At 44.8% G+C, this 26,197-nt stretch overlaps 1 protein-coding gene across 7 annotated transcripts in view; it reads left to right on the top strand.

The window, feature by feature from the left end:
• Positions 1-26,197, top strand: part of RGN (regucalcin) — a 677,053-nt gene that overhangs the window by 119,594 nt on the left and 531,262 nt on the right. For all 7 annotated transcript variants that reach the window (XM_033948729.1, XM_033948730.1, XM_033948728.1 and 4 more), the window contains exon 2: positions 13,267-13,432. In XM_033948729.1, coding sequence (XP_033804620.1) covers positions 13,270-13,432 — 163 coding nt within the window. In that variant the 5' untranslated portion in view covers positions 13,267-13,269. The remainder of the gene's footprint in view (positions 1-13,266; positions 13,433-26,197) is intronic.

Genomic DNA, 26,197 nt, shown 5'->3' with positions numbered 1-26,197 from the left:
ACCATACATCCTCCATAAATTAATCATTTAATTTAAATGGTCTTTTTTCTTAGATATTTTTGGGCCAGAAACAGAACCCTGCCCGGTAGCGTGCTTAGGTTCTATCTACTGGAGTCTCCGTCAAAGCTCACTCCAGTTCATCTTAATCATCCCAGCCTTCCCAGCCTTCCCCAGCCCGTCCTCAACTGAATATTCTATGGCTTTATCCATATTCAGTTTTTCAAGTTGTTTATAAATTTTATTCCATGAATAGTGCAATATCTAGTCAGTTGACTGAATCCCATCTTCAGCATTTTCTTCCATGAACACTGAGTTCAAAGATGAACAATGAGATAGGCCTATGGTTAAAGTTTGGGCAATACTACAGTTATAGAATGATTTGTGTATGCTGAAAATTACTTATTCTTAGAAACTTGTTCGTAATATGCTTCCAGAGCTAAAGATATATAGGACGAGCTGATAGACTGCAGAGTTTTAGACAAGGGGGCTTGCTTAATAGCTGCCAGAATCTCATATGCTGTTGTTGGTTCAAGCAGAGCTGATTTGTCCTGTTGCCAAACTTGTGGCAAATCTAGATGACACATAAGAGTCTACATCCGCATACAAAATTTTTGACATGTGTAACAGGCTTTATAATACTGAGAAAATGAAGAGCCTAATATTCAGTGCTATTTAGCCGACCAGGAATGGCTTCTGGCCGGCTATATAGCACAAAGGTGGCTATCCAGCAATATTCAATGGGAAATATTCAGTGACTTGCTGGCTAAGTTCAACATCTAGATAGAGCAGCCTAAAAGGTTGGTATATCTTTGTCTGTTAAGACTTAGCCAGTAAGCCACTGAATATTGGCCTAGCCAGCTATGTCGGCAAGCGAAAAATGGACCGGAAATTTAATACTGGACACCGGATAGGACATTGACATTGAATTTCTGGTATTGCCACAGATCATGGGAGATTGCTGGCTCTCTTCCACGGTTTGAATATGGGGAAAGAAGTTATTTGAGTTTTATTCATAACTGTTTTACCTTCATAAGTTATGCCTCAGCAAATGTGCACACCTTTCCAAGGGTGTGCTAAATGAACAAGCAATTTAACAATTTCATTCCCAAATCAATATAATTTGTGCTTATAAAATAGGGAAAGGGCAGATGGGACTTGTAGACCACCTTTTTGTGGTTATACATTCAAAGCGGTTTACATATATACAGTACAGGTACTTATTTTGTATTTGGGAGTGATAGTATGTGATGATCTTAAGGTAGTCAAACAGGTTGAAAAGATGATGACGAAAGTTAGAAGGATGCTAGGGTGCTTAGGGAAAGGTATGGCCAGTAGGAAAAAGGAGGTATTGATACCTCTGTATAAGACTCTGGTGAGACCTCATTTAGAATATTGTATACAATTCTGGAGACTACACTTTAAAAAGATATAAACAGGATGGAGTTGGTCCAGAGGAAGGCTCCTAAAATGGTCAGTGGTCTTTGTCATAAGGCGTAAGTGGACAGACTTAAGGATCTCAATATCTATACTTTGGAGGAAAGGCGGGAGAGGGGAAATATGATAGAGACATTTAAATACCTACATAGCATAAATGCAGATGAGACAAGTCTCTTTCATTTGAAAGGAAGCTTTGGAACGAGAGGGCAATAGAATGAAGTTAAAAGGTGATAGGCTCAGAAGTAACCTAAGAAAATATTTTTTTACAGGAACAGCCTCGGTATTTTTTTACAGGAACAGTCTCCCAGTAGAGGTGTTGGAGACAAAGATTGTGAATTCAAGAAAACGTGGGACCTCTTAGGGAGAAGTCTTCTCCTTGGAGTCCGCTATGTGGTGTTCCCCAGGGATCACCTCTGTCCCCTATTCTTTTCAACATTTATATGTCTTCTTTGAAATTCTTCCATCTATCTCCCTTTGAAACTCTATTTACATATGCAGATGACATCCTTGTCCTTCTCGAGATAGATTCGAACCTCACTAACCTCACTGAAAATATAACAGCTTTCATAACGAAACTCCAATCCTGGGCCTTCTCTGTACAAATGAAGCTGAATGAGTCCAAAACAAAACTACTCTGGCTTGGCCTAAAATTTGATCAGTTACCCATGCTCATTCCACTACCTTCTGGTCCCTCACTGCAGATCGAATTCTCAAGCAAAGTTTTGGGCATCATTATTGACTCTACACTTTCCTTTAATGATCATCTCAACTCTGGTAAAAAAAAATGTTTTTTTTGTCTTCACATGTTGAGGAAAGTGAGATACTGCTTCCGCCAACAACATTTTGCTGTCCTTGTACAATCAATCATTCTTTCCAAACTGGACTATTGTAATTCCATCTATCTAAGTCTAACCAATAAAAATCTTCAAAGACTTCAGCGGATCCATAACACTGCGGCTAGGTTGATCTTTGCAAAAAGCAAATTTGACCATGTTTCCCTGCTATCTTTCTCCTCGTTAAAAGGTGTCGTGTATGCAGGTAAATTAGGGAAATCCCTTTTCTTCAAATTCAATGAGATTTGGAATAACCTCCCTGCCCTGCTGCTGAACCTAGGCTCATTCCAATTATTCCGAAAGCATCTGAAAACCTGGCTTTTCCCCAAAATGTAAAGTTATCTATTTAAAATGTAAAGCTAGCTATCGTCTTCATAACCTCTAATTTCTTATTATGTCCTTCCCTCATTTATTAAATTTACCTATAAACCATGCCGAGCTCTATCTTTATGGAGATTATGCGGTATACAAACTTAAGGTTTAGTTTAGTTTAGTTTAGAAGAGGAAATAGTGGATGCTGTGGATGGGCAGATTGGGTGGGCCATTTGGCTTTTATCTGCCATCATGTTTCTATGTTTCTGTTTCTCTATCACTAGGCCACTTCTCACCTCACCTCCTAATCTGTACTTACAGTCTTCTCATTTACTTTGACATTCAATGCCACGCTAGTAGCCTGAAAATTATCTCTTGCTTCTTGATCCTGAGAAGTAATCCATCCACATTTGCTATTGTTTCCTCTCTAAGGGTAACATTTGCCATTTCTCAGAACAATATGGGACCAGAGGCAAGTTTGCTATCATGTTCTGCAAACTGTTTCTATTTTTAAACTACTGTATATGAAGTTTATATTGTCGACAGTCGACAGTCGACCACCAGTCGATGGCACGGACGACAGGATGCCCCGATGAAGAAACCATGGGCTACTACTCATACACAGGAAGGGACGACCTCACAGCAAATAAGGAAGACAAGGCAGGAAGGGACAACTCAGACACAGGAGGGGATGACCGTACAGCAAACAAGGGAGACAACACTGGAGCGGTTAAGGAAACCGTGAAAGAAACAGTAGAGACAGTAAAGAGTAGGAAGTCCAAAAAGGTAACACGAAGAGAACTCAAATGTATGTATACGAATGCTAGAAGTCTAGGAAACAAAATGGGGGAACTAGAGACAATAGCAAGACAAGATAAGTTGGAAATCATTTGCATAACAGAAACATGGTGGAATGAAGAAAACAAATGGGACACAGTGCTACAGGGATACAAACTATATAGAAGAGATCGAGTAGGGCAGAAAGGTGGAGGTATTGCCCTATATGTTCAGGAAGGAGTAGAATCTGTTGAAGTGGCTACGACGGAAATGAAAGAGAAGCTAGAGTCCCTCTGGATCAAGATTCTTGGCCAAAACAGCGCAGACACAAAAATTGGCCTTTACTATCGTCCCCCAGGACAGGCAGAGGAAACTGACTCAGAAATGATAGAGGAAATCAAACAAGAATGCAAGACGGGCAATGTAATAATATTGGGAGACTTCAATTTCCCGAGGATAGACTGGAAACTAGGAACCTCCAACTGCGGCAAGGAGGCCAAGTTCCTGGAGGCGCTAGGGGATTGCTTCCTGGAACAAATGGTAAAAGAGCCGACAAGAGGCAACGCCACCCTGGACTTGGTACTAAATGGCCTCACGGGTCCGACAAAAGAAGTGGAAGTTACGGTACCGCTGGGGACGAGCGATCACAATGTGATCAGCTTTAAGCTTGACATCGGGAATAGAAAACATGCCAAAACCTTAACCAAAACCTTAAACTTTAAAAAGGGCAAATACGATCGCATGAGAGCCATGGTGAAAAAACGACTCAAGAAAAAGGTGGACAAACTTGAAACGGTAGACCAGGCATGGTCCCTACTGAAAAATACTATCACAGAAGCACAAAATCTCCACATTCCGAGGATCTCCAAAGAGGGGAGAACAAAAGGTAAGGGAGAACCGGCATGGCTTACCAGACAGGTGAGAGAAGCCATAAAAGAAAAGAAGGATTCTTTGAAAAAATGGAAACACATGAAAACAACCGAAGCATGGAAAAAACATAAAGATGATCAGAAGAAATGTCACAAGGCGGTGAGGGATGCCAAAAAGGACTATGAGGAAAAAATAGCGCAAGAGGCCAAAAACTTCAAACCCTTCTTTAGATACGTGAAAGGGAAAAAACCCACAAAAGAGGCGGTGGGACCCCTGGACGACCAGGGAAGAAAAGGGTACATCAAAGAGGATAAACAAATTGCAGACAAACTAAATTCCTTCTTTGCGTCCGTCTTTATGGAGGAGGATACCGCAAAAATACCAGAAGCAGTGAAAGTGTTTAGTGGAGTAATAGAAGACAGCCTCACCACAGTTGAAGTGGAGTTGGACCAGATATACTACCAGATCGACAAACTTAAAAGTGACAAATCCCCTGGACCGGATGGAATTCACCCGAGAGTTTTAAAGGAACTGAAGGTTGAAATCGGAGAGCTATTGCAAAAACTTGCCAATCTGACAATCAGAACTGGACAGATACCAGAAGACTGGAAGATAGCGAACGTCACACCAATTTTCAAAAAAGGATCGAGAGGGGAACCGGGCAACTACAGACCTGTGAGCCTTACGTCTGTCCCTGGAAAGATGGTTGAAGCACTGATCAAGGATAGCATAGTCCAGCACCTAGATACACACGACTTGATGAAACCCAGTCAACATGGGTTCAGGAAAGGGAAATCATGTTTAACGAATTTACTTCAATTTTTTGAGACCGTGAACAAGCAAATTGATAGTGGAATGCCGGTGGACATAATATATTTGGACTTCCAGAAGGCGTTCGACAAAGTTCCACATGAAAGACTTCTCAGGAAACTACAAAGCCATGGAATAGAGGGAGATATACACAGGTGGATAGGCAAATGGCTGGAAAACAGAAAGCAGAGAGTGGGCATAAATGGGAACTTCTCAGACTGGGAGAAAGTGACTAGTGGTGTGCCCCAGGGCTCGGTTCTTGGGCCGATCCTATTTAATATTTACATCAATGACCTGGAAGAAGAAGTATCCAGTGAGATCATTAAGTTTGCAGACGACACAAAGCTATGCCGGGCAATCAGATCGCAGGAGGATAGCGAGGAACTCCAGAGCGACTTGTATCAGTTAGAGAAATGGGCAGAGCAATGGCAGATGAAGTTCAACGTGGAGAAATGCAAAGTAATGCATTTAGGTAGTAAGAATAAGGAACACGAGTATAGAATGTCAGGCGCAACTCTGGGTAAGAGCGAACAAGAAAAGGACCTGGGTGTACTGATAGATAGGACCCTGAAGCCGTCTGCACAATGCGCGGCAGCGGCAAAGAAAGCAAACAGAATGTTAGGCATGATAAAAAAAGGAATCACGAGTAGATCGGAGAAAGTCATAATGCCGCTTTATAGAGCAATGGTCAGACCACACTTGGAAGCTAATAAGAGGTATGGAGAACTTGGAATATGAGGAATGACTCAAGAAACTGGGACTGTTCTCCCTTGAGAAGAAGAGGCTGCGAGGGGACATGATCGAGACGTTCAAAATGCTGAAAGGCATCGATAAAATAGAGCAGGAAAATAAATTATTTACATTGTCCAACGCGACACGGACAAGAGGACATGGTTTGAAGCTAAGGGGGGACAAGTCCAGGACAAATGCCAGGAAGTTCTGCTTTACACAGCGAGTGGTAGACGCCTGGAATGCTCTCCCAAAGGAGGTTATTAAGGAATCCACTGTGCTAGGATTCAAAGGCAAATTAGATGCACATCTCCTTACGAGAGGCATAGAGGGATATGGGTGACTAAAACTACATCAGGTGTATACCTGACTGGGCCTCCGCGTGTGCGGATCGCCGGACTCGATGGACCATGGGTCTGATCCGGAGATGGCAGTTCTTATGTTCTTATGAATCCCAATAGAGATGACTTGGAAAGTACCAAACTCTTCCCCCCAAATGCCCTGCACATCCATCCATATTATCACATAGTCTGCCAACTTAGGGCCTGTTTTACAAAGCCGCGCTAGTGGCTGCTGCAAAGCAACAGCCCCGAAGCCCTTTAAATCTCTATGGGCTTTGGGGCCATTACCGTACTGCAGCTGCTAGTGCAGCTTTGTAAAACAGGTCCTTAGTTTTCCAATATCTGCACTGTGAATTCTGTAAAATGTAGATGTGATCACTAACATATAATCTAGTCAAGATATGGACGAATGTGCACATACTACATGATTAAAATCCTTATCCAAAGAGTGCAGAATTCTCCAGGGATCTACCAGGTCCAATACCCTGCAGACTTGTTTGAAACTCCTGGATGTTTTATGGTCACTTGATATTAGTCCTCTAAACAAAGGGGTCTCATACAGCATTGAAGACTCCATCAAATATTAATGGAAACTGCTGATAATTACTACACACTTTAATCAGATGTTGATAAAAAAAATATTAAATACATTGGGGGCATAGATTTTAAGGATCATCAGCTCAGTTCCTGAACAGTCAGATGTACCAAAACATATCTTCCAGAATCACCCTTTACTACCCTGTTTACTGTCATTGGAATAAACTGACTGAGCAGGATGGCAACTCCAACACTGTGTGTCAAATACTACCTATCCAGCTCTTTTTATAATTTCTGGTAGTCTATCAGTGAGATGCATCTCCTATAGGCATACTAAATATACTTTTTTTAAGCTCCTGCAGTAATTTGGATCTTCTAATTGGATAGTTTATCCCTGCAACATTCCAAGAGCACACTCCTCATGGAAGTCGATCTCATGGCATTAAAGTCCCATGCATTAAAGTCATTTTCATAGATTGATATACAAAAGAGACCTGATACACAGCCCTCATCAAGTCACCAAGACTCTCTACCTGATGAAATACTGCCCAGTTACCATTGGACCCATTTATACTACTTCTAAATGGAGCACAGTCCCATCCCCATGTGACCCTTCCCCCTTCCAGACATGCTTTCTAATTAAAGCCCATGCATATACCCACTGATCACCTAGCATAAACTTTTATATTCAAATATATTTTATTGAGCTCATCAAAAATACCAAACAGAGATACAAAACGAATTACATACAAGCTCAACTTTTTATATTACATAACCCAGTCCCCACACTTCTCCTCCCCCTCAAGCAACCTTACCCCACCCCCTAAACAAACCCCCCCAAACCTCTGCCCCGGTCCTCCTTCCAAGTACTACATTAACAAAGAGAAAATACAAAAGGAGACAGGCATACCAACTGCAACATAGTGAGACAGACAACATGGATTTAACAGTTAAGCAAATGGCTGCGAGCCAGAGGAGTCATGGTAGTCCAAAAGGGTTCCCAAATGCGTTGAAAGATGCGTCCTGGGAGAGAGGAAAAGTCCATCACATCGCTCCATTCCCACATCAAAAAAGTAATCATCCAACAGCGCCAAATGGAGTAATCCGGTGCATCACCCTCAAGCCATTTCAGCAAGATACATTTCAAGGCAACGAGGACAGTCCACTTTAGGAAAGCAGCAGCCCCCCTTGTACAAGGGTAATAATGGGGAACAGCTCCAAATAAGAACAAAGGTGAGCGCTGAATTGTAATGTTCCAAATGTGCTCTACTAAAATAAAAATGGCATTCTAAAAATATTGAATATTAGGGCAAGTCCAGAACATATGTCCCAAGCCCGCTTCAGGAGCCTGGCATCTAAGACAGTCAGCAGTCTCATGAAGCCCAGAGAGATAAGCCCTCTTAGGAGAAATGTACAAGCGGAAGACCAACTTATAGTGTTGCTCCCAAAAGGTGGTATATTTTTGAAAGGCAGGCAACCTACGGACAGCCTGCAAAAGCACATCATCAGGCAACTGTACTGCAAGGTCACGAGCCCAAGCATTCCGCAATTTAGAATGATCAAACAAGGGGGACTCATCCTTCAAATGGCGATGATGGAATTTAAGGGGAACAGGAAGTTGGGTACCAATTGTAAAAACCATAGACAGCATCTCTTGGCAAGAGGCCAGCAAAGAACTAGAGGGTAAAGAAGAAATGTAATGTTGAATTTGCATATAAGCAAAATTATCAGCAAAATTCGACCCGCAGCTGTGCAAAAGATTTATTTTTGCCATGATCATCAACCAACTGAAACACATAATGAATGCCCCTTGTTTCCCACTGAGCAAAACTCAGCCCATTTATCCCAGGTAGAAAGGAGTTATTAAAGCTGATAGGCAGAAAAGGAGTTATAGAAGCTGATAGAGAGTGATATTTGCAGACCCAGTACCAAATCTTCCGCAAGGGACGGTGTATCACCCTCGTAGAGAGAGGCTCAGGCAAAGAAGAAGGAATAGAATGAAGATATGCACTAAAGCGAGTAGTTCGAAAACAGGAAAGTTCCAAAGAGGTGTTGGTGAATGCAGAAGTACCCCTGAAAAAAATCATTGATGTGGCGCATGCCACATCCAATAGTCAGATAATGAAGGTTCAACAAACCCAGTCCACCCTTGTACCACGGAGCCACCGCCCATTTGTAAGGCAGGCGAGGCCGCTTCCCAGCCCAAAGAAAGCTCTGAACCAAGCGTTCCAGTCGGTGTTCATCCCGAGAAGTCAAATAAAGAGGAAGGACCTGAAAGACATATAACCAACACGGGACAATGAGCATGTTATAAAGATGCACCTGGCCAAAAGTGAAAATGGAAGGGTTCCCCAAAGCTGTAGTTTGTTCTGAAGGGCCAGGAACAACGGTTCCACATTCAAATGATACAGACTAGATAATTCTAAAGGAATAAAGACCTCCAAATATTTCAATGTAGAGTTGGCCCAACGAAGAGGAAAGACACCTCTCCATGTGATGCATAACTCAGGGGAGAAGGTAAGGCAAAGGACTTATCCAGATTAAGAGAAAGACCAGAATAAAAGCCAAATTCAGAAATGAGGTCCAATGCCATTGGTAAGGAATCTTCAGGCCTAGTAAGAATCAAAAACATGTCATCTGCAAATGCTAGGGTCTTTAACTCTACCCCATTAACACGAAGACCCTGTACCTCAGCAAACCCATGAAGAATGCAAAGCAATGATTCTAAAGAGAGTAGAAAAAGTAATGGGGAAAGGGGGCAGCCCTGCCGGTACCACGAAGGATAGGAAAGGAATCTGTTCGTGTCTCATTAACCAGAAAAGAAGCCCTCGGGTTAGAGTAGAGAGAACGGACAGCATTAAGATAAAAGCCACCCAACCCAACATGTTCCAGGGTGCGAAACAAGAAGGACCAATGGACACTATCAAAGGCTTTAGAAGCATCTAAACTGACAAACAAAGCCAGAATGTGGTGAGATTGACAATGGGCTAGTGCAAAGAGAACCCTATGGACATTACAAACTGATTGACGTCCCCGGACAAACCCCACTTGATCCTCATGAATGATCTTAGGGAGATGCGGTGCGAGGCAGTCAGCCAACATGCGAGAGAGGAGCTTAAGATCCACGTTGATCAAGGAGATAAGACGATAGGCGTCAGCCTCCTTACCAGGTTTCAGCAGTAATGAGATAAGAGCCTCATTAGCATAGCGCGGAAATGATCCCTTAGCAATAGCAGTGTTGACCACAGAGATGGGAAGAAAGAAGACGATAAAACTCCCGAAAATTCATCCGGACCTTGGTCCCTGCCGAAGCGAAGAGCTTTGATAGCGGATTCTAATTCTGCTGCTCTAAATGGATTATTGAGGGAAGACACTACATCCTCCAGCAGGCGAGGAAGTCCAGAGGACTGAAGATAGTCTGTCAGCAATTCCAAAGAGACATCATCGGGATCATCGTATAAATGTCTAAAAAATCAAAAAGGACTGCAGAGACATCAGTCGTACTGGTCACCGTACCCCCACCCTGGGTCCGAAGAGACAAGATCGGTTTCTTTCAGGTCTCAACCTTTACCAATCGTGCCTTAAGGCGCCCGGGCTTGTTTCCAAAACGTTGGAAACGATGTTTATGGAAAGCCACCCATTTTTGAGAACGGGAATGAATTAACGAATTAAGAGCCTCTTGAGTAGACAAATAGCGTTCTCGAGCCTCCTTCGAGGGATTCGAATGAAAGGCCCGTTCATTGGTAATGATACTTCTGTGAATACGTTTGTTGTGAGCACTCAGAAAGGAAATGATATGTCCCCGAATCACCGTCTTGGCAGCCTCCCAAAACAAAATAGGATCATCCATATGAGGAGCATTATTAGTAGAATAATCCTCCCATTGGGCCTGCAAAAAGGTTTGAAATTCCTTATCCTGAGCAAGATAGAATGGAAAATGCCAGAAAGACATCCGAAGATATGCTGCATCCAGGTGAATATCTACCCAAATTGTGGTATGGTCAGAAATATTCAGGGGACCAATCTCAGCCGAGATGACCGAAGAGAACAAAGTCAAAGACAGAAAAATATGGTCTATCCGAAACCAGGTATTGTGGGCCCAAGAAAGGTGAGTATAGTCACGAACTTCAGGATGGAGAAGACGCCAAGGGTCTACCACTGAGAGAGTATCAAAAAAGTCAGAAAAAAGATGACCCTTAGCTCCCAAAGAGGCATTAGAGGTACCGGACTTATCTAAAGCAGGGTCCCGCACCAAATTAAAGTCTCCCAAGATAAGAAGTGGATCCCCAGAGAAACGAGAACAAAGTTGAATCAACTTTTGCAAAAAAGCCGATTCTGATGAGTTAGGGCTGTAAACCACAAGTAATAGATAGGATTGATCACTCAATGTCAGACGCAAGAGCAGATATATACCATCAAAAGCTTTATCAAGAACCTGCACTCCAAGAGGCGAAGACTTACGGACCAACACAGCAATTCCATCATGTCGGCCCTGAGAGGAAGCGAAATATACCTCCCCCACTCAAGAACGACCCAACTTAAGATGTTCTGCATCAGTCAGCCGAGTTTCTTGTAAGCAAGCAATGTCCGAGCGATAACGCTGCAGAGCAGCTAATATTTTAGACCACTTTATCGGTGACGTAATGCCCCCGACATTCCAAGAGGTAAGCCTAAAGGGAGTACTCAGGTCAGAAAGTCAGGAAAGAAGCAAAATAGAGAAGAAAGAAGAAAAAGTATGAGACTACCCCAGGAGCCCAGCCACCCCCCAGAGCAGTGTTGCCAAACATATGGCATAGCCTGAAAAATTGAACAAAAGCAATGCAAGATCCTAGGAAACTGAATACACATACTGAAGGAGGACCTCTCACCCCCCAAAACCCAACCCACTCCTACCCAAACACCACCCCCACCCTCCCAAACCAATCCCCCCATATTCCCAACCATAGTCTCACACCCCGTCCCACGAATGTGGAGTGGAGAGGGAGTCATGCTATGATGTGAACAGGACCCCAAGACCTCCCAGCCCCACCCACCCCAGACACTCACTACCAGGATCAAATCTGAAACAAGAACCTCAAACTCACACACGCACCCAGCCAGCCACTCCACTCACCCACCAGGCCACCCAAGAAAATCCCAAGACCTCAACAAAACCAAAACAAGTGAGGAGACCAAAGTGCATCGTCTCCAAAAGGCCACCAGAGATCATCAGAGCCCTCCAAAAAGCCCAGCAGGGCACAATCTCCAGACCTCACACGCACCCACCCCTCAAAATCCACACACACACAGAGGCCAAGCATTCATTCCCAAGACTATACATTCTAACCAACCCAGACTCAAGAAAGTAACACCATTCAAGCAAGTAGATATTCCCCCCCAGGGGGAATCAAACCCCAACCTAGCATACCCAAGCAGTCAACCCCAGACTCAACCAAAAACCCCGCATACATTCCACGAGCACTCTGAAAACAACAAATCTTCTAAACAAGTCAGTCCAGTGAGGGCTCCAGTAGTCCAAGAACGCCCTCACTCCACCAAGTTGTCAGGCACCTACGTGACAGTATCCAGTTAATGCCGCTTCCACTAAAGCACACATCAACCACCCAGCTCCCAACCAGGCAAAGAGGAGAAGGAAACAGCTCCCGCAAGGGAACCTAAGACCAAAGCTCATACGGGACCATGATAGACCCCCCAAAAAGAAGGGCCAACGATCAATCCAGGAGAGCAGAGCCATCAAGAGATTGGGAACCGTTGATGTCCGGTAGTCGTCCAAATCTTCAATAGCGCAGGATAGAGTAGTTGGAAACGCTGTTTGCGGTCAAATAAGGCGGACCACACTCGGGAAAAACGGCGCTGTCTCTCCTGTAGCGCAGGGGAGTAGTCCTGGAACAGACGGACTGGAGCTCCCTCATAGGCAAGAGTGTTACGTTTCTGCCGATAGTGTTGCATGAGTTCCGCCTTGTGAGCTGAGTTGTGTACCTTGAAAATGGTGACATGGGAGCGGGTATGGTTCTTGGCATGCCTACCAAGGCAGTGAGCTTGCTCCAGCCTCAGAGGCCCCATGCCCGCAGGGAGCGGCAACTCCGCCTGAAGTCAGGACTCCAATGTAGAAAGCAGGCGAGAGTCCGGCACCGCCTCCGGCAGACCGATCAGACGCAGGTTATCGCGTCTCGATTGGTTCTCTAAATCTTCAATTTTATCTGCCTGGCGCTGAAGCTGTTCTTTAAGAGACACCAGATCTGCCACAGAGGCGGAATGGGCGTTCTCCACGTGCGCTACTCTGGTCTCCAACTCGCCGGTGCACCTGGTGGTTTCCGTCAGTAGAGATTCGAGCAAGGTAAGTTGGCTGGATAACTGTTCAAAGCAGGTGTCCAAAGCCCGCACCACCGATGCAGACAACGCCTCAATGTGAGCTTCCCGGAGCTTGAGCAAAGCATGTCCTGCTCGGCTCAGCACATCACGTGACTCTCTGCATAAACTTTTATTAAATGTCACTTTTACTGGTATTGAGGAGTTGTTTTTTCTTTTTAGCAATTTCTGCATTAACTTTCACTAAGAAACTAAGTTATTTTCTGCACATGGGTTTGTCACAGTTTTGATTTTAGCTATTCTGCTTGCAGACTATGACATCCATTAAGGTTGAATGTGTTATGGGAGAGAAGTTAAGGATTGGCGAATCTCCATTATGGGAAGAAAAGGAAGGAACTCTAGTTTTTGTAGATATTACTGGACAGAAAGTTTGTCGATGGAATCCAGCCTCCAATCATCTGCAAACTGTATCAGTGGGTAAGTCAGAGTTGTAAAACATCTGTTAAAAGTAAATAAAATTCTGTTGTTATTTAGTACTATCTCACTCCTCGATATGAAGAGTATTAGATCCTGCTTCATGGATTGTTCACACTATATAGTCAGCTGGCCTTTAAATGTAGAAATATTTTCCCTTGTATTTCTGCCAACTCACTGGAAGTTGGAAATATGTACAGAGCCACTTTAAGCACCTATGTGGCCCTGGGCAAAATTTTATGGATGCCACCCCTCTGGGTCAGTGGTACAATTTCATTAGCCCCTCTGTCAGCTACTCTACTTCCTGTTGAAACAAGAAAGAACATAAGAAACATACTGGGTCAGACCAATAGTCCATCTAGCCTAGTATTCCATCATCATGATGGACAATCTAAGTCCAACCCTGTCCTGGGGGGACCACCAGCCAGTCGAATTTTCAAGATATCCATAATGAATATGCATGAGAGAGATTTGCATACCTGTCACTTCCATTATATGCAAATCTCTCATATGCATATTTATTAGGGATATCTTGAAAACCCGAATGGCTGGTGGTCCCCCAGGACAGGGTTGGGAACCACTGATCTAGGTCACAACCAGTGTTCCCTCTAAGGTGAGCGCATGAGCGATCGCTCACTATTTTCAGTGGCGTCGCTCATGCTTCTTCTGGTGTCGCTCACTCGAGCGGAGGTGAGAGGAAGCGGCGGCGGTGGCGGTCTGCCTTGCTCGCCTAAGATGCAGCAGCGGCGACTCCTTTCATGATCCCCGCAATCAGTGGCGTATTAAGTGGGGGGCAGTCCGCCCCTTGATCTCATTGGTGTAACGCCGGCCCTGCAGCTCCGGACTTCCCCACACCTGCCCCCCCTTCGGATCGCTATTATTTTAAATGTTATAGCGGCGGCGCTGTATCCATCAGTGGAGACGTCTAACCTCGGCCTGCCCCGGAACTCTTACTGCAACAGTGACTTCCTGTTCCTGCCTAGACGGGCGGCTGCTGTAGTAAGAGTTCCGGGGCAGGCCGAGGTTAGACGTCTCCACTGATGGATACAGCTCCGCGGCTATAACATTTAAAATAATAGCGATCTGAAAGGGGGGGGAGAAGGTGCGGAGAAGTCCGGAGCTGCAGGGCCGACGTTAGAGGGAGTAAGAGTTGATGGTGCCGCAGGGTCCCACGGGGGGGGGGGAGGGAGGAAGGAAGAAGATGAACCGAAGCATGGCAATTGTGGGGAAGTCCAGAGCTGCAGGGAAGAGTGTTGCGGTACCCAGCTGGAGGGAGAAGGAAGATGAGGGAGGGAATGAAAGGAGATGCCAGGGCTTGGAGGGTAGGAGGAAGGTATGCCAGACTAAGGGAAAAGGAAGGGGGAGATGTGAGAGCATGGAGGGGGAGCGAAAGATGGAAGAAAAGGAAAGGAGAGAGATGCCAGAGAATCAGGGAAGGGGAGATACCAGACTATGGGGTGCAAAGGAAAGAAAGGAGAAGAGAGAGATGCCAGAGCATAGGGGATGCGGTGGTGACAGAGAGAAAAAAATGGAGAGGTGGCAGAGCTGACTGGCTTTGGGGGTGGGCAAAATCTGGAAGGCAGTGGGGGGACATAAGAAGGAGGCACTGGGGGCACAAAGGACATGGGAAGGAGGCACTGGGGGCACTATGGACACGGGAAGGAGGCACTGGGGGCACTAAGGACATGGGAAGGAAGGAGGGAGGGAATAGAAAGGGACAATTGTTGGGCCTGAGTACAGAAAGAAAGAAAGGATACACAGTCAATTAATAGATGTCCCCTTTTGATGAAAAAAATAAATGGTCACGTTACCACTGACTTACTTTCTCTTCAGCAGAGTCAGCATCCGCGCTAAGGTGCAGGAAGGTCCCGCGATGACTCGTCTGCTGGCTCTGCTCTAGAAGAAGTAAGTTACGTCGGAGGGGGTGGACCCGGCAGACGCAGTCATTGCGGGACTTTGCCGCAACTCCCTGCGTCTGCCGGGTCCACCCCCTCCAACGTAACTTACTTCTTCCAGAGCAGAGCCAGCAGACGAGTCATCGCGGGCCCTTCCAGCATGCGGCTGCTGAGTCCGCTCTAGAGCAAGTACATCAGAGTGGGGTGGATTGGCATCAGGCAGCTACAATCATCGCGGGACCTTGCTGCATGAAGGGAGAGAAAGGAGCAGGACTGCTGGAATGGAAAAGTGGTGGAGGGAAAGAAAGGGGGCAGGGTGGTATGGAAGGGTGGTGCTGATGGAATTGATCTACAGAGAAAGGGGAAAGACATAAGGGGGAAGGATATTGGAGGGAAAGAAAGGGGGAAGATGCTGATTGAAGAGGGGTGGATGGAGGGAGAAAGGGCAGACATTGGATGGTAGTGGGGAGCCTATGCTGGATGGAAGTGCAGATGGGAGAGATAAGGGAGCAAATGCCAGAAGGAAATGGGAGGAGAGAAAGAGGGGAGCAGATGCTGGATGATAAGTGGACAGAGAGAGGAGAAGATACTAGATGGAAGGGTTGGAGAAAGAGGGTACATGATGGAAGGAGGGGATAAATAAAAGGAGGACACATGATGGGGAGAAAAGGATTGAGTTAGGGAAACACTGGAGGGGTGAGGGAAAGAGGTGGCAAGCTTTAGGTAGACAGTAAAAAAGGACATTGATGAGAGGGTAGTAAGAACATAATCTAGACAGATGCAGAAAATAAATTGAAAAGGGAAATGAGGGAAAAAAGGGAAAGGGATTGCAGAGGAGAGGTATGGGAGAGGGAAGGCGAGGAGAGAGATGCCAGACCAATGGGGGTGAAAGGAGAGATGGAAGGGGGAGGCATACAGTTTCTGGAAGGGCATAGAAGGAGAGAAGATGCCATATAGGGGAAGAGAGACGGCAGATGGAAGGAAGAGAGTTACAAGAAGATGAGGAAAGCAGAAACCACAGAAGACAAAGGTAGAAAAAAATTTCTATTTATTTATTGCTTTAGGAGACATGTGTCACTGATTCTGTGAAGCATTGTATGCAGAGTCCAGCTTCTTGCTGGTTCAATTTAACCTTTGTCTATGTATTTTTATTTTATCCCCCCTTTTACAAAACTGTGAAGCGTTTTTTAGCACCAGCCGTGGTGGTAGCAGCTCTGATGCTCAGAATTTTATGAGCATCAGAGCTGTTACCTCCGTAGCTAAAATCCACACTACAGTTTTGTAAAAGAGGGAGGGGTTAGTTTGTGATTACATATTCCATACTAGGCGAAGGTGTGTTCTGTGTGTTCGAAAGACATAGTTTTCTGTTAGGATTGACGGTGTAGGATTGATCTGTGCTGGTATGGCTTGTTTACTTTTACAATGGGTGTATTGATGTACTGTTCACTGCAATATGTAAGATGCTGCCTTTTCCTAGGTACTCATGTGTGACATGTGGCTTGTTACTAAAAATCATGTTTTTCGTACAGATGGGGGGGTGCCAAAAAATGATGGGCCCCGAGTGTTACATATGCTAGGTACACTACTGCATTATGTAAAGATACCAGAAAGCTAGCGAAGCAAAAACTTTAAGTAAATTGTTATTCTTCTAAGTTTTGAGTATTTAACCCTCCCACAATCTCATGGGCACTCGTTTCAAGTTTCAAGTTTATTGAGATTTTGATTTAAACGCAATATCAAATATTTTCAATGTAATGTAATGTAATTTATTTCTTATATACCGCTACATCCGTTAGGTTCTAAGCGGTTTGAAGAAAATATACATTAAGATTATAAATGAGAAGTAAGAAGGTACTTAAAAAATTCCCTTACTGTCCCAAAGGCTCACAATGTGTATAACAAAAATAAATTTTGGGAAATAAATAAAACCATTTGAACAATAAACATACAAACATATCCATAGATGATTAAAAATACATAAGGGAGTACAAGGATAAACTACATTTGTTTAAAAATGCGTCCTCCGTGCCTGCTCATAAATTTGTGGAATATGTAACTTGTCGCTCGTGCATATTTTTTTTTGCACACACCTCATCAATCCTTAGAGGGAACATTGGTCACAACTACCTGGAAACCCCCCCAAATAGAAGCAACCTTCCATGCTACTGATCCAGGGCAAGCAGTGGCTTCCTCATGCCTGTCTCAATAGCAGGAACTCGTCTAAACCTTTTTTAAAACCAGCTATGCTAACCGCTGTTCTAGTGCAATGTGTCTAGTAGTCCTGTCAATCATTCTTGAACTCCACCTCCTTCCCAGGAAGCTGCTCCTGTCCCTCCCCCCCCCCCCCCACACACACAATTTTTTTCTGCTAGCAAGTTGCTCAGAAGTATTTCTGCTCTTTTATTATTTTCGGGCATTTTTTTTCCTAGTGTTTGGTTGGAGGTTTGGTGCCCAGAGTTCCCACTTGTTGGGACTTCAACTTGGAGGACACGATTAGACCCTCAGTGTGTACCCCAACCAGACGAGGAGGCCACAGACCTACACCAGGATGTTCAGTCTGACATAGACCGGGAGGATGAAAAGTCCAATTCTATGCCTTTATTGTCCCAGGATATAGTTTCTCTGGCAGAGCTGGTTCTCTGCATGAGAACAGCGATAGTGGCCCTGGACCAGGGGGAAGTCCTCACAGTTCCTCCAGCCCCCTTGTCACAATGCTCAATTATGAGCGGCTTAATTCCTCTGACCATAAGCTTTACCTCACATCTGGACATCACAAAGCTGGTCATGGACCACTGGGAGTCACCAGAGTGGTTCATGTGAGTGGCTAAGTCTGTGTCCAGGCTTTAACCTATGGCTCCAGTTTTCCAGCAGCTATTTGTTCAGCCAAAGGTGGATTCGTTGCTAGCGCAGATTCAAAATGAACCTCCTTGCCTAATGAAGGAGCTGTGATGTTAAAGGATACCCAGGACTGTAAAATGGTGGTCCTTAAGAGACAATTTGAAGCTTTGGCCCTAGGGATTAAGGCAGCAGCCTAGGCGTTGAAAGGCCGCTGCTTAGCCCTTTACTGTTGCTCCTGGCTATGGGAATGACCCAGACAAGACGTGTACTGTATTTCCAAATCAGGCAATACTTTTATTTGTAAGCAGAGTATATAAACAGCAGAAGCACACCAGTAACAAGCTGTACTATCAAATTGGAAATGCAATGGAGACAGAGAGTATACAAACAGAAGCCGGCAGTCTGAATGTATGGATCCTTTCTAAAGAAAAAAGCAGGCTTCAGTTTAATCTAGACCCTTACATCCTGTGCCACCTGGATTATTTCAATTGGTGCAGAAATGTTTCTGTACTGCCTTTTCCCTCATTGCCCCCTTGTTCCTGTAACATAGTAACATAGTAACATATACATAGTAACATAGTAGATGACGGCAGATAAAGACCCGAATGGTCCATCCAGTCTGCCCAACCTGATTCAATTTAAATTTTTTTTTTTTTCTTCTTCTTAGCTATTTCTGGGCGAGAATCCAAAGCTTTACCCGGTACTGTGCTTGGGTTCCAACTGCCGAATTCTCTGTTAAGACTTACTCCAGCCCATCTACACCCTCCCAGCCATTGAAGCCCTCCCCTGCCCATCCTCCTCCAAACGGCCATACATAGACGCAGACCGTACAAGTCTGCCCAGTAACTGGCCTAGTTCAATCTTTAATATTATTTTCTGATTCTAAATCTTCTGTGTTCATCCCACGCTTCTTTGAACTCAGTCACAGTTTTACTCTCCACCACCTCTCTCGGGAGCGCATTCCAGGCATCCACCACCCTCTCCGTAAAGTAGAATTTCCTAACATTGCCCCTGAATCTACCACCCCTCAACCTCAAATTATGTCCTCTGGTTTTACCATTTTCCTTTCTCTGGAAAATATTTTGTTCTACGTTAATACCCTTTAAGTATTTGAACGTCTGAATCATATCTCCCCTGTCTCTCCTTTCCTCTAGGGTATACATATTCAGGGCTTCCAGTCTCTCCTCATACGTCTTCTGGCGCAAGCCTCCTATCATTTTCGTTGCCCTCCTCTGGACCGCCTCAAGTCTTCTTACGTCTTTCGCCAGATACGGTCTCCAAAACTGAACACAATACAAGTGGGGCCTCACCAATGACCTGTACAGGGGCATCAACACCTTCTTCCTTCTACTGACTACGCCTCTCTTTATACAGCCCAGAATCCTTCTGGCAGCAGCCACTGCCTTGTCACACTGTTTTTTCGCCTTTAGGTCTTCGGACACTATCACCCCAAGGTCCCTCTCCCCGTCCGTGCATATCAGCTTCTCTCCTCCCAGCATATACGGTTCCTTCCTATTATTAATCCCCAAATGCATTACTCTGCATTTCTTTGCATTGAATTTTAGTTGCCAGGCATTAGACCATTCCTCTAACTTTTGCAGATCCTTTTTCATATTTTCCACTCCCTCTTCGGTGTCTACTCTGTTACAAATCTTGGTATCATCTGCAAAAAGGCACACTTTTCCTTCTAACCCTTCAGCAATGTCACTTACATACATATTGAACAGGATTGGCCCCAGCACCGAACTCTGAGGGACTCCACTAGTCACCTTTCCTTCCTTCGAGCGACTTCCATTAACCACCACCCTCTGGCGTCTGTCCGACAGCCAGTTTCTGACCCAGTTCACCACTTTGGGTCCTAACTTCAGCCCTTCAAGTTTGTTCAACAGCCTCCTATGAGGAACTGTATCAAAGGCTTTGCTGAAATCCAAGTAAATTACATCTAGCATATGTCCTCGATCCAGCTCTCTGGTCACCCAATCAAAAAATTCAATCAGGTTCGTTTGGCACGATTTACCTTTTGTAAAGCCATGTTGCCTCGGATCCTGTAACCCATTAGATTCAAGGAAATACACTATCCTTTCTTTCAGCAACACTTCCATTATTTTTCCAACAACTGAAGTGAGGCTCACCGGCCTGTAGTTTCCTGCTTCATCCCTGTGACCACTTTTATGAATAGGGACCACATCCGCTCTCCTCCAATCCCCAGGAATCACTCCCGTCTCCAGAGATTTGTTGAACAAGTCTTTAATAGGACTCGCCAGAACCTCTCTGAGCTCCCTTAGTATCCTGGGATGGTCCCATCGCTTTGTCCACCTTCAGTTTTTCAAGTTGCTCATAAACACCCTCCTCCGTGAACGGCGCAGAATCTACTCCATTTTCTCGTGTAACTTTGCCAGACAATCTCGGTCCTTCTCCAGGATTTTCTTCTGTGAACACAGAACAGAAGTATTTGTTTAGCACATTTGCTTTCTCCTCATCACTCTCCACATATTTGTTCCAGCATCTTTTAGCCTAGCAATTCCATTTTTTATTTTCCTCCTTTCACTAATATATCTGAAAAAATTTTTATCTCCCTTTTTTACATTTTTAGCCATTTGTTCTTCCGCCTGTGCCTTCGCCAAACGTATCTCTCTCTTGGCTTCTTTCAGTTTCACCCTGTAGTCCTTTCTGCTCTCCTCTTCTTGGGTTTTTTTTATATTTCATGAACGCCAACTCTTTCGCCTTTATTTTCTTAGCCACTAGGTTGGAGAACCATATCGGCTTCCTTTTTCTCTTGTTTTTATTGATTTTCTTCACATAAAGGTCCGTAGCCATTTTTATCGCTCCTTTCAGCTTAGACCACTGTCTTTCCACTTCTCTTATGTCCTCCCATCCTAACAGCTCTTTCTTCAGGTACTTTCCCATTGCATTAAAGTCCGTACATTTGAAATCTAGGACTTTCAGTATCGTGCGGCCGCTCTCCACTTTAGCCGTTATATCAAACCAAACCGTTTGATTGCTACTTCCCAGATGAGCACCCACTCGAACATTAGAGATACTCTCTCCATTTGTGAGGACCAGATCCAATATCGCTTTTTCCCTTGTGGGTTCCGTCACCATTTGTCTGAGCAGAGCCTCTTGAAAGGCATCCACAATCTCCCTACTTCTTTCCGATTCCGCAGACGGAACATTCCAGTCCGCATCCGGCAGGTTGAAATCTCCCAACAGCAGAACCTCCTCTTTCCTTCCAAACTTTTGGATATCCACAATCAGATCCTTATCAATTTGCTGCGATTGAGTCGGAGGTCTGTAGACTACACCCACGTAGATAGAAGTTCCATCTTCTCTTTTCAGAGCAATCCATATCGCTTCTTCCTCTCCCCAGGTCCCTTGCATTTCGGTCGCTTGGATATTGATCTTTACATAGAGAGCTACTCCTCCACCTTTATGACCATCTCTGTCCTTCCTAAAAAGATTATATCCCGGTATGTTTGCATCCCATCCATTTGATTCACTGAACCATGTCTCTGTGATAGCAACAATATCTAGATCTGCCTCTAATATCAGGGCTTGCAGATCATGAACTTTGTTGCTTAGACTGCGAGCATTTGTGGTCATCGCTTTCCAGCTATTTTTCAGCGATAATCTCCTTTTTCGTATGGATTTTTGTGTCGTTTCACTTTCCGTTGCAATACTAAGAAATGAGTTGCTGATATTGCTTATGTTGCAGCCTTTACTACTATCACATCTTTTCTTTTGCCGGGGGTGGTCTCTATAATTGTCCTTCGTACATACACCACTCCCACCTTCTAGTTTAAATGCCTAGAAAAATATTGTCTAAATTTCTCTGCAAGGTTTCTTTTTCCTGCTCTAGTAATATGTAGCCCATCAGTGCAATATAGCTTCTTGTCCTTCCATGTATTTCCCCATCCTCCTATGTACCTGAAGCCTTCTTGATGACACCAGGCTCTGAGCCATCTATTAAAGTCCTCTGTGTTTTTCACTCTTTGCTCTCCTTGTCCATATGCAGGCAGTATTTCAGAAAAAGCTAAAGTCTTTACAAAATGTTTCACGCCCTCACCAAGCTCCCGAAAAGCTTTCTGTGCTGCAAGTGTGGAGTTGTTGGCCAGGTCATTTGTTCCCAGATGGATAACAACATCAGTGTTAAAATCCTTAGTTTCTTCCTTAATTATAGTCAGTATTTGCCTGGAACTCCTGGTAGCTGAGGATTCTGGAAGACATTTCACTATTTTGGTCTCCTCGCCCTGTGTTCCAAGGTTAATGCCTCTGATGATGGAATCCCCCAACAGTAATAGTTTTCTGTTTTTGGCTTTTTTATTTGTACTTAGGGTGCTCTTGTTCTCTTCAGTTTCCTTCATTGGTTCAAGTCCCACCTCCCTTCTGTTTTCCTGAGTATCGCAGTGCACTAGTGGAGCGAAGGAATTCTGTAGAGGTAATATTAGTGAAGGTGGATGTTTCTGTGTTATATGTCGCAGTCTTCCTGAGCCTACTGTGACCCATTTATTCCTGGGCTGTTTTATTCTTTGAGGTAGAGGTGATAAGTTGGTATTAGTTTGTGGAGTGATGGAAGCTGCTTTAATTGTATTCAATTCCTGTTTAAGTTTGCAGAGCTCCTCCTTAATACTGGCAAGTTGAAGACAGATGGGGCAAGCCTTAAGCCTCCAAATAGTATGTCTTGGAATTAAAGCACCACAGTGATTGCATAGAATAAAGGTCATCTTGATTGGTTGTGAAGTGACTTGATTTGAATAGTCCTGATTATATGGGTCTCTATATATGAATAGTGGTCCCTGGGGTTGGTGGGACTATAAGTAAGACTACAAGTAAGGCAGAAATATAGGCTCTATACCACCTAAAACACAGTATTTTAAACAAAACTGTGCCCATATCTGGAGAGTTGCTTACTGTTTTCTGTGGTTTTCTATGGTTAAGTCCTTTGTACAGATGCATCCTTACAGTTGCTGACAATTGACTGTTGTCATCTGGTTTCTTTGTAAGGCTTGGCCCTCTCCTTGAGAAACGAAACTTATGTAACCAAAAGTTCATCTTAGCCACAGTAGAAAATGCTCATTACAAAAGTCTTTTAATTTGCACTTGTAGTGGCACCATTTCATAGGGCCCACTGGCCAAACATCTCTCTTCATGGGGTTCACTGCCCAGGCAACCCTCTTCAGTGTCCTTTGTGGCACGTGCTTCTCACATCCGACTGGCTCACGTCCTGGCCTCAGACAAGATCAGACATCATCAGAGTCATGAGCAAAGTGTCAATCTTCTCTTTCCAGGACAACCCATATCACTTCATCTTTTCCCCAGTTTCACTGCATCTCAGCAGCTTTTACTGTATTTTTCGCTCTGTAAGATGCTTACCCCAAAAAGTGGGTGGAAATAAGGGTGCGTCTTATGGAGCAAATGCATACCCCCCTTAATTCTTCTGGCGGTCCAGCGTTGTAGGGCAAGAGCTTTCAGCCTACTGCCTTTCCCTCTGGCTGACTCCCGAGTGGCAGCGGCAGAGCAGCGCAGAAGGCAGGCACAAACTTTTCGCTTCCTGCCTTGTTCCGCGCTGCTCCATGAAGGAAAGAGAAGCCACCATTATATAGCCATCTGCCCAGATAACTCCCATCTGCCCAGATAACAGAGCTTTCAGTCCTTGCCTTTCCCTCTGGCTGATTCCTGAGCGGCAGAGAAGCGCAGAATGCAGGCGCGAACTTATCGCTTCCTGCCTTGTTCCGCGCTACTCTGTGAAGGAAGGAGGAGAAGCCGTCCCACTGGCCACCAGCGCTCACCCTTCTCGCCGTGCTGCTGATCGGCTCCACTCCCCATCCGGCCCACGAGGTGAGCAACTGGGGCTGGAGCAGCCAAGCTTGGGACAGCAGCGAAGAAGCATTGTGTCTCTAAGACGAGGAGCCAGATCTTCCTCTTGCATGCACGCACGCACAACACCCATTCGCCCACCAATTGACTAATAAAGCCGGCCCGGAACTGAGAGAGGGGGAGGGGCAGGTCCCAGCGGAGCTTTCATGCATTAGTGCAGTCTGGATTTTTACTTTTTTAAGTATGTTACCAGCTGCCGGTGCTGCCCCTGGCCTGGGCAGGCCGTTGCCCCACCATGTCTTCAGCCACAGAGGAGCCATGAGCTTCAGCTCCATCTCCACGCTCTTAGGCTGCCCCAATCCTAGGCAGCTCTACCGGAGACGTGGAGCAATTTCTTATGGCAGCTCTGATCAAACTGCATTGTACATTCATATGTTAGGCAAGCATGGCATTTAAATAATAAGATATTTCAGTGTTCTTTCCTATAGTTATTAATGAAAGAAAATAATTTGCAAGTGTTAAGACACTTTAATTTGTTATTGCTAATTTTTGGCTAAGCAAAATGCTTTTATTTTTCTGTAGGGTAATGCAAATATTTTTTTTTAAAGGGTTGCAGGGCTATGTTTTTGTTTTTTAGCCTTGGGTTGAAAAAAAATGAATGCTTTGTAGCCCTGCAAATACTATCCCCCTGCCTGCCTGCTTGCCTCAGTATGGGGGACCCTGCCTGCCTGCCCTGTCTCGGCCTACCACTAGACCACCAGAGGGGGGGGGGGGGGACAGGGTACAGAGCCTGGTAGGGAGAATTTGGTTCAGAATGTTTTTTTCTTGTTTTCTTCCTCTAAATCTAGGGTGCGTCTTATGGTCAGGTGCGTCTTATGGAGCGAAAAATACAGTATATTGTTTTTCACATACAGTGTCACTTCTCCACCCCTTCAGCCTCTCTATTCTTCCTGGGGGGGGTGGGGGTTTCTGTGAGCAATTTCTAAAGCTATCCACTGAACTGTTTTGAATGTTTCTTTTGGATTATTTTTGGATGAATAATTATTGAGACTTGTGCTACAGCCTGTAACTTATTTTGCAAGAGTTTTTCTTTTCTTTTGCTGAGTACCAAGGCAAGGCCCCAGGTGGGGGCAGGGCTCTTTAGCTGTAATTTCATAAAAGACTATTGCTGATGCTTTCTCAGTTCAATATATTTATTAACGACCTGGAGGCGGGAACAAAATGTGAGGTCATTAAATTTGCGGATGACACCAAACTCTACAGCAGGGTTAAAACCACGGAAGACTGCGAAGATCTCCAAAAGGATCTGACGACACTGGAAGAGTGAGCCAAAAAGTGGCAAATGAGCTTTAACATAGGGAAATGCAAGGTCATGCATGTAGGGAAAAAGAACCCGATGTTCACTTACAAAATGGGGGGATCACTGCTAGGGGTAAGTAACCTTGAAAGAGACCTGGGAGTGATGGTAGACACAACATTGAAGGCATCAGCACAATGTGCCACAGCCTCAAGGAAAGCAAACAAAATGCTAGGTATCATTAAGAAGGGCATCACGACCAGGACGAAGGAAGTCATCCTGCCACTGTATCGCGCAATGGTGCGCCCGCATCTGGAGTACTGTATCCAGTTCTGGTCGCCGTACCTCAAGAAGGACATGGCAGTACTTGAGGGAGTCCAGAGAAGAGCAACTAAGCTGATAAAGGGTATGGAAAATCTCTCATATACTGACAGACTGAAAAAGTTGGGGCTGTTCTCCCTGGAGAAGCGGAGACTTAGAGGAGACATGATAGAAACCTTCAAGATCCTGAAGGGCATAGAAAAAGTAGACAGGGACAGATTTTTCAAATTATGGGGAACCACAAGTACAAGGGGGCACTCAAAGAAATTGAAAGGGGACAGGTTTAGAACAAACGCTAGGAAGTACTTTTTCACCCAGAGGGTGGTGGATACATGGAACGCGCTTCCGGAGGCTATGATTGGCAGGAGCACGTTACAGGGCTTCAAAGAAGGTTTGGATGGTTCCTAGAGGACAAAGGGATTGAGGGGTACAGATAAGAGTTGACGTAGGATGTAGGGATAGGAGTAGAGATAGGTTATAGAAATAGTCAAGAACCACTGCTTAGGCAATGGGCCTGATGGGCCGCCACGGGAGCGGACCACTGGGCGAGATGGACCTCTGGTCTGCCTCAGCGGAGGCAACTTCTTATGTTCTGAGGAGGAG

Source organism: Geotrypetes seraphini, chromosome 6 (assembly GCF_902459505.1).
Source record: "Geotrypetes seraphini chromosome 6, aGeoSer1.1, whole genome shotgun sequence".
NCBI classification, from domain to species: domain Eukaryota; kingdom Metazoa; phylum Chordata; class Amphibia; order Gymnophiona; family Dermophiidae; genus Geotrypetes; species Geotrypetes seraphini.
Note: the sequence above shows the minus strand (reverse complement) of the source record. Positions and strands in the feature narration are given on the sequence as shown.